This window comes from Pelophylax lessonae, assembly GCF_965119305.1.
Source record: "Pelophylax lessonae genome assembly, chromosome: 1".
NCBI classification, from domain to species: domain Eukaryota; kingdom Metazoa; phylum Chordata; class Amphibia; order Anura; family Ranidae; genus Pelophylax; species Pelophylax lessonae.
Genome location: NC_138768.1, coordinates 253858681 through 253871324, shown reverse-complemented (window position 1 = coordinate 253871324; position 12644 = coordinate 253858681). Strand labels below are relative to the sequence as shown.

The window sequence follows — 12644 nt, the reverse complement described above, 5'->3', positions numbered from 1 at the left end:
CCCTCATATTTACTTGCAGATTGTTCTTGATATATAGGCATACCCCGCTTCAGTTCTCCCATCTTGTTAGCCAGACTTCTAGCATTGGTATACAAACCTCGTAATTTTATCCGATTGCATACTGTATCCTCGTTAGATGTTATGAGGCTGCACTTTCATTTATTTTCAGCCTACCTACCTTGGGTTTTGGGTTTCTTGTCACCCTACCGCTAATGCCCCCAATAATGCCCGCTGAACATTGCTCCCCGCTGGCTAATTCTACATCTGGACCCTCCCCTCCCTATACAGTCCTGCAGCTAAATACCCCCCTGTCCCCATCACTCCCATGAATGAAAAACAGAGCAACAGTGACTGTGAATGTAAACAGTACAGATAGCATGCTTATTAATTACTCAATGTTCTGAACTTCAAGTCAGAAAGGCTCAGTAAATCAGACATTTGTATGAGAGATGTTGTAGAACAGGAAAGCCTAGCTTTCATAATTAAATTGTAATACCTTCTCTAATTAACTCAGTCAGTTCGGCCTGGTGGTCTACACTGCTTTCTTTGGTCTCCTGTTCTGCAATGGTTTCCTCTTCATCATCACCTAAAAGGGGATTATTCAGTAATCCGAGAATACACTTTGGTGAATAAATAGTGACAATAAAAGGAACAAAGCTACAGATTAACAGTTTTCTGGTGCTTGCAGGTTGCATTTGTAAACTTTATATGCTTTTTGGATCAGTCTCCATCACGCGTGATTCTGTCGTCCTAGCTTCATTAAGCTGCTTTTGCACTCCTATTGCCTTGGATGGGAAGAAAAGCAGCTCTGATGCAAACAAGAGAAAATGCACACAGGCCCTAGGGTTACCTACAGACATACCAAATACCATAATCATTTGACGGCTTTATGTGACAGATAGGGGATAAAGGGCCATGTAAGATTTATTCGGAGAAGAAAAAGCACTCCTGATTATAGAAAAATGGGAGTAGGACACTGGGCAGAAAAAGAATCTGGCTACGCCTATGGGAAATCCCGGGGGGTATACTCCCTCTCTCTGCTATAGGTACTCAGTTTAGTTACAAGCACTGTCAGAAGCATTACAACTTCGTAGAGGGGTGGATGCGGTGTCCGTCAAAGAATATCAGAGAAATGGATTTTACAGTAAGTCAAAAATCCCATTTTCTCTTTCGTTCATTGACGGACACACCTCCTGTTCTTCATAACCATTGGGATATCCCAAAGCAATGTTAAACATGAGGGATGGGAACAGCAAAAACAAATTCCCAAGGCTAAACAGTAGCCAACCAGGCAATAGGAGCTCAACCAAAATAACTGGAGTCCATCTGAAAAAAACAATACACCCTCAAAGAGGATCAGGTCCTCTAAAGAGCAGCCTGCCAAAGAAGCATCCGCAGATGCCAACACATACACTTTATAAAACTTTGTGAAAGCTTGCACCAACAACCAGGTGGCCACCTTGCAAACCTGCGTCACTGACACCTGATGACGGAAGGCCCAGGAGGCACTAAGCGCCCAAGCAGAGTGGGCCTTAACAGGGAAAGGAGGAACCTGACCCTTGATGGAATAGGCCTGAATAACTGTCTGTCTGATACATCTGGAAAAGAGGAAGCGGACAACCCTTTCCGAAGTCCATCCATGAGCACAAATAAAGAGCCCGACTTCCTGAAAGACTCCGTAGCTGCCAGGTACACCCTAATTGCCTGGACCACATCCAAGGTATGCAAGGCAATTTCCTTCGGATGTTTAGGCCTGGTACACAGGGAAGGCAACACAATGCCTTTATTCAAATGAAAATCAGAGACAGCCTTGGGGAATAACGACGGACAGGGGCGAAGAACCACCTTATCTCTGTGAATCACCAGGTAAGGTGAACAACAGGATAACGCCACCATTTCCGACACCCTGCACGCAGAGGTGATAGCCACCAAAAAAGTCACCTTCTGAGACAGCGTAAGCAAGGGAATCTCATGAAGGTTCTCAAAGGGAGGCTTCTGGAGGACCGAAAGCACCAAATTGAGGCCTCAAGGCGGCAACGGACACCGCACTGGAGGAATCAAAGGTTGGACACCCTGAAGAAAGGTACGCACCAGGTAGTGTGTGGCCAAGGGTTGTTGAAAGAAGACCGCCAAAACCGACACCTGGCCCTTGATGATACTCAGGGCCAGTTTCTGTTCAACCCCCTGTCGAAGGAAGGTCAAGTCCTGAGCCACTGAGAAGGAACGAGGATGAACCCCAAGAGACATACACCACGCAATGTATGTCTTCCATGTACGATGGTAGATCTTCCTAGAACTAGATTTCCTAGTTTTAACAGCGTTGGAATCACTGACTTCGATAAACCTCTATTCTTCTGCACCTGGTGTTCAACAGCCAAGCCCTCAAAGCCAGCGACTGTAAAGCAGGATGGAGGGTCCTTGGGACAGCAAGTCCTCTTTGAGAGGAAGCTTCCAAAGAACGTCAGCGACCAGCCACACCAGATCAGCGTACCAAGCCCAGCGAGGCCACCTGACCAGAATCCCTTCTGCCTTGATCCTGCATAGAAGTCTTGGCAGAAGCTTGATGATACTGACCCCATGGGGGCCACCAGCGTGTCTGTGGCATCCCTGAAGACAATCCGTCCAATGGCCTACACACAGTCTGATCGCTCGGAGTTCCAAGACATTGATCGGTAGCCTGGACTCTTCCAGTGTCCAGATCCCCAGAGCAGAATATTTGCAGAGGACACCTCCCAGCTGCACAGGCTGGCATCTGTGGTGATCACTGTCCAATACAAGGGGAGGAAGGATTATCGAGAACAAAGCCACCATATAAGGGACTCCCTTAGTTCCCTGGCTCAGCTGAATCTGATTGTCTAGAGATTGCGCAATTTTGTCCCATTTGGTCAGAATCTCCCTTCGCAGAGACCTATGGAACTGTGTAAACAGAACCGCCTCGAAGGTAAACACCATCAGGCCCATCACCCGCATGCAAGTCCGGAGCGATGGCCATCTGCTGGACAGCAGAATACAAATTGCAGCATGCAATTTCTGGAGTTTGTCCAGAGGAAGAAGCACTTTGGCTAAGGCCGAGTCCAGAGTCAGACCCAAATAGTTTGGTTTTGTGGATGGAACCAGAGCAGACTTCAGAAAATTTTGAATCCAGCTGAACTCCCACAGAGTTTGTATGGTGATTTCCAGGTTTTCCACCAGAGCAGTAGGAGAATCCGCTCGCAGTAGGAGGTCTTCCAAGTAGCCCAGTACCATGATCCCCCATTGATGTAACAATGCAAGCACCGGGGCTAGCACTTTTGTGACCTGAGGATCAGAGGCTAGACCAAAAGGTAATGCAAGAAACTGATGATGCTCCTCTCCTATGGCAAAGCAGAAGAAGTGCTGGTGACTGGCACACATCCTTGATGTCGATAGAGGCAAGAGAATCCCCCTGATGCAGGGATGCCATCACCGTGCAAATGGACTACATCCTGAACTTCTGCACCCGCACAAAGCAGTTAAGCACCTTAAGATCCAGGATTGGAAGCACCCTGCCTTCCTTCCTGGGAACTGTAAACAGGCTTGAGTAAAAACCCTTAAAACGTTCCTAAGTTGGAACCAGAACAATCACCCCCTGAAGCAACAGGTCTTGTACAAACAGACCCTGTAAGCAGTCCGGGGACAGGCGCGTTGGAAGGAAAGAACCTTGCCAGGGGACAGGAGCGAAACTCGATTTTGCAGCCGGACCAAATGACTTTGTGGACCCACTTATCTTGTACCAGGGAAGCCTACAGGTAAAGAAACCAGCAAAGACGTTCCCCCCAATCTGGAGAAGCCTGCTCTCAGCTTGCCAGACTAGGTTCTTTTGGAACCACCAGAGGAGGCCCTAAAAGGCTTCAAGCCCTTGTCAGTCGAAAAAACTTCTTATGAGCCGAGGTTCCTTGCTCTTGAAAGCCTGCGGAAGAAAAGTACTCTTCCCCCTGTGAGACCTTTAATGATGTCATCCAGGGTAACTCCAGGCCTTGGACGTCTGCTGCATCTATCAAAGGACCCCATGACCGCGTCACGAACTTCGGTATCCTTCTGTGGAGCTGAACCTGCTTAAGGAGCTGCATGTAAGACTGTGCAACCAGAACTGTCTTGAAGTTGGATACCACCAGACTCAGGACCTGTATGCAAAATATTAGAGAGAACTATCTGTGTGACAGCAGCCCGTGAATCATGGCCTGTGGTCCCTAAAGTTTGTGCAGAGGAAGGAACACCCTGGTCAGAAATAGAATCAGACCTAAGTAAATTAATTCTCTGGACAGGGATAGGGGGGACCTTAGCTAGTTCAGACATCACCTGAACCTTTGCAGGAATTAAATCCGCACAAGGAGATTTGAGACCTAAAAAAACCTGAAGAGGACAAGATTTGTCCCCCTTTCTGGGTACCCCCAAAAGAAACATTTCGCAGATCCCCTTGACGTTTACCAAAGAAGTCCAGGGGGCTGGAAACCAGGGAGGATGTCCCCCCACCCCAATAATGGGTGAGTGTAGATCTTCATGCTGAAGGGGTCTTGTCTGTGAGTCCAGAGGAAATAGCTCTAGGCTTACCAAGCCAAGGATGCTTTGAACCTCCCAGGGAAGATTTGAAAGATCTATTTCCCTTATTCTCTGTCCCAGAAGCACAAAATAATTTTCTATGTGCTGAGAAGGAGGGCCCCCATCTACGACGAGGCTCCTTTCCTTCACTAGACTATGGCAGGAAGGTACTCTTTCCCCCGCCCCCCCCCCCCCCCCCCGTGATACCCTTAATAGTGTCATCCAGGGCGGCCCCAAACAGGCGATCGCCTTGAAAAGGCAGATCAATGAGAGCTTTCTTAGAGGCTTGGTCTGCGGACCAATTCTTAAGCCACACCACACGCTTAAAAACTACAGCTGAAACAAAAAGTTTGGAAAGCACCGTAGCTACAGTATCTCACAAAAGTTTGTAAATATTTTCATATATCTTTTAATGTGACAACACTGAAGAAATTACACTTTGCTACAAAGTAAAATAGTGAGTGTACAGCTTGTATAACCATGTAAATTTGCTGAGGGGACAACAAATTTACACTGTTATACAAGCTGTACACGCACAACTTTACATTGTAGCAAAGTGTCATTTCTTCAATGTTGTCACATGAAAAGATATAATAAAATATTTACATAAATGTGATGGGTGTAATCACTTATGTGAAATACTGTGTATCCAAAGCTGCATCACAAATAAACTGTAGCCCATGGACCAACTCCGTTAAATCAACATAAGCAGCGGAAACCTGCTCACCCCCCAGGCCCTGGTGCAAAAGCTTGTCCCATTCAGTTAGGGTCTGAGACACCAGGGCTGAGGCAAAGACTGGCCGCAATGTCGAACTAGCCAAAGTAAACATGCTGCTTGCCACAGCTTTCGCTTTCCTGTCAGCCGAGTACTTAAAAAACAGGGATTCCTCTACTGGGATCATGGTTGATTTATTCAACCTGGAAACAGAAGGGTCAACTACTGGTGGACTAGCCCACTTTTTTAAAAGTGACTCCTCAAAAGGGTAACATACAGCAAAACGTTTGGGGACCACAAATGGTCATTTTGGTTCTTCTCATTCCTTACAGGAAAACCTGTCAAAATAAGGCACATAAGGAAACACCATTGGAGTACGATGCGACTTGTGCGTAGCGTACCAAAAAACACAGCAACGTCCGTGGCTACATCTTCTATTTTTAAAGTCTCTTGCACTGCAGTGATAAGTGCGTCTACTAGTGCTTTTTCATTCTCTGCTGCCAACATGGAGGAATCATCCTCACTATCGGTCAGAAGAGACAGCCAGAGCAGGGGAAGGCGGGGGACGCTTTCTCCCGGGCCTTTGCCCACATGCCACTTTCACTCGGGACACTAAGGACTGCAAGACCGCCGTCAGTGCAACCATGGGAAGCTGGGGTTCCGAGGGACCTGCCACCTCCATGAGGGGGTCAGTGGGGGAGATGTGACCCTGAGGATCTATAAAGGAAAGGAACACCTTGCAGTAAAAAAATGATCCCCTCAAGTACCAGGGTACCTATCAGCAGAGAGCGAGATAAGGGACCCCCAAAGACTCACCCTACCGACCGGAGGAGTGCCGAGAATTCTAACCCAGCATCATCATGGACACTATCCCTGTTCATATGTCCCGGGCACAGGAAGAGGAAACTAAGGAGAAAGGGGAGGGGCTTTGGCATTCCCACGAGGCTTCAGTTGCCTCCAGCATCTCCCAGATGAAGGCAAAATGGCCCCCATGACATTATCTGGCTACACAAACATGGCTGCCAACCGGAGACCAGCCAGACTAAGGGAAAATGGCCCCTGTCAAATTATTCGACTAGACAAACATGGCCATCAGCTACAAAAACCGAAGCATGCTGCAAGGATCTTTCCTGTACCCTCTGCAATGCTGCACCTTCTGCAAGGGGACTTTCCCTGAAGGTAGGACACACGTTTATGGGAGACTCTGCTGTGCACTCTGCACCGGTCTCTGCACTGGGACCCCCTGCACTATACCCACACTGCAAACAGCAGGGCATGCACCTAGGGGTCTCCTACACTGGGACCCCTCCAGACTATCAGGGCGGGACACACACTATCCCAGGACCCTTACAGAGTGGGGATAGCGGGGGGGGACCCCTGGGGTCTCTGCTGCATTCTCTGCCCTGGGACATCCACCAGATTCTAGGTCAAGACAGGTGGGAATGGGAGTGGGGGAAGCCCAGCTCAGTGAGGGATTTAAGGATGGGAGGAGGGAACCTGTAGGTAGGTCCGACTGTCCCTGGAGGTTACCCGCGTCCACCCCAAAGAAAACCATTAAAAGGGGAGAGGGGGGACGACTGTACTTACCCTTCCATAGTGCGGGTAACGCTCCAGACAGAACTCCTCACCACCGAAGTAGGGGAGCTGTCGGCCAAGGGACCGCTGCGGCTCAGACCCAAGCCTAGTCCTATGCAACCCTTCGAGACGTTTAACTCTGTCCGTGAGGCTATGTCGCGGCTGACATAGCGCGTAGCTGCGGTCTGCACGTGCTCGCTGGCTGGGGGGACCACTGGATCTAGATTATCCAGCCTGTTGCCCAGCCCGGCAGTTGATTGTATATTTCCCAAGAGAAAACAAAAAAAATGTAAGGAAGAAGAAAACTCCTGAATAGACAGATTAAAACTGATTACCTAGAGCAGAGAGGGGGGTTATTTACCAGCTGAGGACGGCTATGGGCGTAGCCAAGTGTTTTTTGTTCTGCCTAGTCCTACTCCTGGAGGAGGCAATATAACGCACTAGTTATGATTTATGGAGCGCTGTGTCTGTCGATGAACGAAAGAGAAATGGTATTTTTGACTTAAATCATCTTAAATTTTTCTGATGTTCATTGATGGACACAGCACCCACCCCTCTGTGGATTTGTAATTCTTCTGACACTGCTTGCAACTGAACGAAGTACCTATAGCAGAGAGAGGGAGTATACTCCCTGGGACTGCCCATAGGCATAGCCATTTTCTTTTTCTGCCTAGTGTCCTACTCCGGAAGGGTGCAGTATAATCCAATGGTTATGAAGATCAGGAGCTGTGTCCGTCAATGAACAAAAGAGAAATGCTTATTATTTCAAACAGATTAGTCAACTTGCTGCCTCTTCAATAGGCTCACATTCTTCTTTTTACAATTGGGGAACGGGAAGTACATGTTTATGTAGGTATGTTGCAGCTCTGTTTATTACAAGCCACAACTTGACAAACAGAATTCTCATCTTCACTCATTGACTGACATATCAACAACTACTGTATGGCCAGTCTAGAATGCAATAGGACACAAAAAATTTCAGATGCTGACTCTAAGAAACAGGATACAGATATAAAAGCAAGCTAGCAAAATCGCAGTTTAACACAGAAAAAAAGTGCTACTTTTACTGCATTGCTTGCATTATAATTTTAAATTATGCTTATACTTTTTACATTAGAATCAATTTTGTACTTTAGATATTATGCCAGAACATTGTTTTGGGGAAGAACATTATTAAAACTAGCAAACCTTCACCATCACTCCAAGAGGAACTTGCTTTTCTCTTTCTCCAACTTGGTGATGCCTGACAGGAGACAGAAACACTTAGTTATTTGAGTTCATGAAAAACCTGTTTTTTTACACCTAAAACAATTCTTTATTCTTGCAATATATACACCTGCTTATTAGTATGATGAATATTAAATGTAATGTGTGGTTTTTCTCATTACATAAACCAACGCCTGCTTCCTGCTTTGCATTAGTACACAGTGGTTGTACATTACCAGCCTTCGAAAACAATGTACTCCTTCTATGGCTGATATATTATATTTTAAGAGATGTTAGGAGAGACACAATCATTTCTGTGAGTCTATGAAAAATCCCTTAAAGTCAAATTCCCACAAAACAGCTCAATATACAATGTTATGTATAACAGATGTTATACATATATTGGAGCTATTTTGGCTACTCTTCAGATTTCTATATTTAAAGCAATAACAAGTCCAAAAAAGAAAAAGCCTGTGAAAACGTGGAAGTACCATACAAAAATTTAGTTTAAATTAGAAAGTGCAATAATAAATCCACAAATTTGCATTCACTGAAAATATACCATACTATACAGTTATGTTTTTTTTTTTTGCCTTTTAAGAAATTAACATGGTTGCTAACAGTGTTCCAAGTTATTCACAGTATCCATGTAAATTTCAGCTTTCAACTGCTACTACAGGTTGTTTCTAAGGGACATAGCACACATAAGTACATAACTAAGGATAAAGACTGCATGTTTTACATACTTACTTTAATATCTCCATGCTTATGTTTCACACATGCCTCCTCAATTGCCTTAAGTGGTCCTGCAAATTGACATTTATGAACATATTATACATATACTAAATATGCAATGGTTGCATAAACTTTTTAGAGATTTAGATCAAACCAAAGAAAGTTTGTATTGCATTCACAGAACTTTAGCTATTCCCTCCTCCAGGATGGTTCATTAGAAATAGATCTGCTCCTATAGGAAACACAATATTAGACAGTTTAAAAGGCTCCCAGCGGTCATTATCTTTAGCAAGTGGCAAGATGACTGACAATCCTAAATAACATAAGCAGGAAAAAGATAGGGAGGGAACTCATCTTCCTGGGGGGATTCATGGAAAAGCAGTTATTAAGCAATAACTCAGATTTTCCCAAATCATCCTCAGGATGGTTCACTAGAGACTAGCAAGATGCTGCTTAGGGTGGGACCACAGCTTGAAAAACCTTCCTCCTGATTGATTCTTTGGCTGCTATTCTTACTTTCTTAGGTCCATGAAAGAGAATAAAGAAAGCATTAGATTCTCTAAAACACAGAGCATGTTTTAAGGAAGCTTGTTACCACTTTGGGCAGAAAGGCTCGATCTGTCCGATGCTGAAGTAAATTCAAGAAGGGCTCCTATACTGAAATGGCTTGGATGTTTCCAACTCTGTGGGTTGAAGTATTAGTGACCAGGAATGTTGATATGTGCATCGGAAATGAATGTGAGGGGAAATCTGGTCTTCTCATCCAGTAGTGTCTGAAGGTCCCAATGAGCTAACATAAGCCCTTTAGGAGGTCCAAGTCTGAGAAAAGAATTGGCTTATTAGAAGTTTATTGGTAAGGTTCCTGTCCAGGGATACTGAGAGTACCGCTATGTGTACCTCAAGAATACTGGAGGTTAGACCCTTGTCCACCCTTCCTTGCAGGAAATAAAGTACTGTGCCAACTTCTCTGTGGTTCGAGGTGTAACTGTTGGCCCTGGACCCTTATTTCTTCCACATCTTGTAGTATGTGGCCCTAGTAACTGCTTTGGAACAAAGTAATAGTGATTTTGTCAGACAGAACTTTAGTTTTATTAATCCCCAATTCACGCTGCTAGTTGCAACTCCTGCGGATGTGTGTGCAGGAGATGGTGTTGTGACAGGCATTTACTATAATTGCTACTGCTTTGGAGATTAGCTGGACAGACTAAATCACATCTTCTCCTGCTAAGTTTAAAGAAAGGTGAGTTTGTAACTGTTCAATCCAAAAATCCAGGTACCTAGCTAAGCAGGCATTAGCCACAAATGACTTGAGTGCTGATGAGGACTCTCCCATGCTTTTTTTCAATTGAAGCCAACTTCCTGTCCAATAGATTTTTCAGTTAACCCTAAAGAGAGAGGTCACATTTATTTTTTTAGACACCTTAGCAACAGAGATTTCAAGTTTAGGGAACTTGACCTGGAATCCTCCTCCTGAGAGTTCCAGAAAAACGAATCTATTCTTCAGGTCTTTTTATTCTCTTTGGATAATGTTCTTCACCAACTAGTGCACCGGTAAAGAGCAATATTTGGTTTCCTATAAATCCCTGTATGGATAATCTTCCACAACTTGTCATAGACTGTTCTTGGATTTGTTCTGTGGAATGAATCACTTTAAGTAATTCTTCAGCTTTCTCAACTGGAAACACATATTTGCAAGTACAGCTTTTCTCTTTTCCTTTTTTTTTGCAAATTCTTTATTTATATAAAGTATTCAACAAAGCACTTCAGGATAGAACAGCAGTAACATCTCACAAAAGGTGAAAATCGTACAAGAAGAGGACATAAAGGACGTGTACAAGTAATAAATTATGCAAAAGTGCAAAATAAGCAACATTTCCATAAGGCCAGCAAAAAAATGTTTAAATATGAAGAAGTCCAACCAGTGCAAGTAGCAATCCTAGGGGAATGAAGGGTACCCTGAGTCCCGGCTATTAGCCATGTGAGGAACCCTGTGAATCAGAAATAGTAATCGGAAACATCCCCAAACAACATAAGTACAGCTATTTATCTTTTGCTTAAGTTTTTCCTGTCATCTGATACTGACAATTCAGGTGAAAGTCCTTCCCCTTCCTCCAGTTCTGACAGATTGTCTGAGACCATCTCAATCTTTGCTTTGCTTGGAGGTTTTTGGAGTGGAGACTTGGTTGATGCTTGTACCAATGTGATCAACCGTGGAACCTGAAGAGGTTGTTTAGAGTAATCTAAAACTGAGTAGAAGATCTTGGATGTACAGATTTCATGAATTAAGGTGCCCATCCAATCTTTAAACAATGAGGAAGTATCTGCCACCACAATTTTGTTCAGACATGGTTGACACAGATCTTTTTTTGGTCTCCCCTGGCATCTCTACCCTGAGATCTGGCCTACCAGACAGTAAGGGGACACAGCCAATAGCTCTCTATACCCCACCCCAGAGAGCAAAGAAAAAACAGGATTGGGGGGAGAAGAGAATCTTTCAGCTAAGGAGAAAAGCCACTGATGCAAACATGCTACCTATCCCATACCTCAAGTACCCTTTAACCAGACAGTACCTGTCAAATAGTAGTACTATCCTCACCATATGGACCTTACACCAAAGCCTAGCCTGTACAATATAGGAACCAGGGAGACACTGGACAGTGGCCCAGAAGGCCCAACATGCTCACACACAGTAAAGGTAGGAGCACTTGTAGGGTAGGCATCTGAGCCTGAAAAAAGGGTTATACGAAAAGAAGGGTATGGGAGAAGACCCTTGCCAAATACCCTTTCTTGTGCCTCTCTGCCTAGGGCTTGCTAGATCCCAGTGACCGGGAATCTTGATGTCAATAGGGGGGCCTCTGACCCCAGATTATCGACTGAGAGGAAAAAAAATAAAATAAGAGCCTTTCAAGCTCTCTGATCTTGTGTTTCCTGAAGGGGGTGCAGCCATCTCTCTAGTTATGGTTCTGAAGAATGATTTGGAAAAGACATTTTATCAATTCGTTAAGGGTAACTTTACGTATGTCTGGATATATTGCTAAAGGGGTGTCTATAATTAAACAGGGACAGACACAAGAGGGCAGGCAGGCAATGAGCCATGCGGGAAAATGCAATTTCTACGGTGGCTGCAAATTGAAGCTTGTGGGCCATATGAAGTAGGCTAAGACAAAACTACATACCATTATGACAGTTCGCCTCTTCTTATTAAAGCAGAGATGGCTCAAGTATGCTGTATAAATAAACCTGCAGACTTATAGGTCTAGCTGGTGTACAGTTTCACCACAGTTTTGGGAAAACCTTTTAATGGTGCTAATTTCAGTTAAGAAAACAAATCAAATTATCCTTTTTGTCCTACGCTAAAGAAAGTGTCCCAAAAATGGCAAACATTTTAATTTAAAGAAACTCTGTCATGCAAGGCATATGTATGGAGACTGCAATTTCTGATTTCCTTCAATAAATGCTAGCTACCTTGCTGTAAGTTAGATCACATGGCATCAATGCTTTCTGCATCAGAATCCAGAACAAGCTTGCATATTATACATTTTGATTTCACTTGTTGCATGCTTGTTTCGGGGCAGTAACTTAGAAAGTACAAAAGCCAGGATAGAAAGGCAACAAACATTTTACTAGATAGAGGGTAGGCTCTTACAACTCAAAATGAATCTGGAGCAATATGAGACAGTTCATTACTCTTCAGACTGCCTTTCTGCAGAAAACATTTGGAGCACTTTTGGAAATTGTTCAACTACCCAAAGCGAAGTTTATTTCTCTCAGTAAAGTACTTCCAACAGCCAGATTTGTGTTTATGATTAATCTGAATAAAATTGGATTTTTGACTTACCGTAAAAATCCATTTCTC

The 12644-nt window shown here is 44.3% G+C and overlaps 1 protein-coding gene across 7 annotated transcripts in view; it reads right to left on the bottom strand.

Moving 5' to 3' along the window:
• Positions 1-12644, bottom strand: part of LOC309562087 (E1A-binding protein p400-like) — a 512144-nt gene that overhangs the window by 352738 nt on the left and 146762 nt on the right. For all 7 annotated transcript variants that reach the window (XM_082266206.1, XM_082266208.1, XM_082266207.1 and 4 more), the window contains 3 exons: positions 8804-8859; positions 8036-8090; positions 497-586 (listed from right to left, as the gene is read on the bottom strand). In XM_082266206.1, the coding sequence (XP_082122332.1) occupies positions 497-586; positions 8036-8090; positions 8804-8859 (201 nt within the window). The remainder of the gene's footprint in view (positions 1-496; positions 587-8035; positions 8091-8803; positions 8860-12644) is intronic.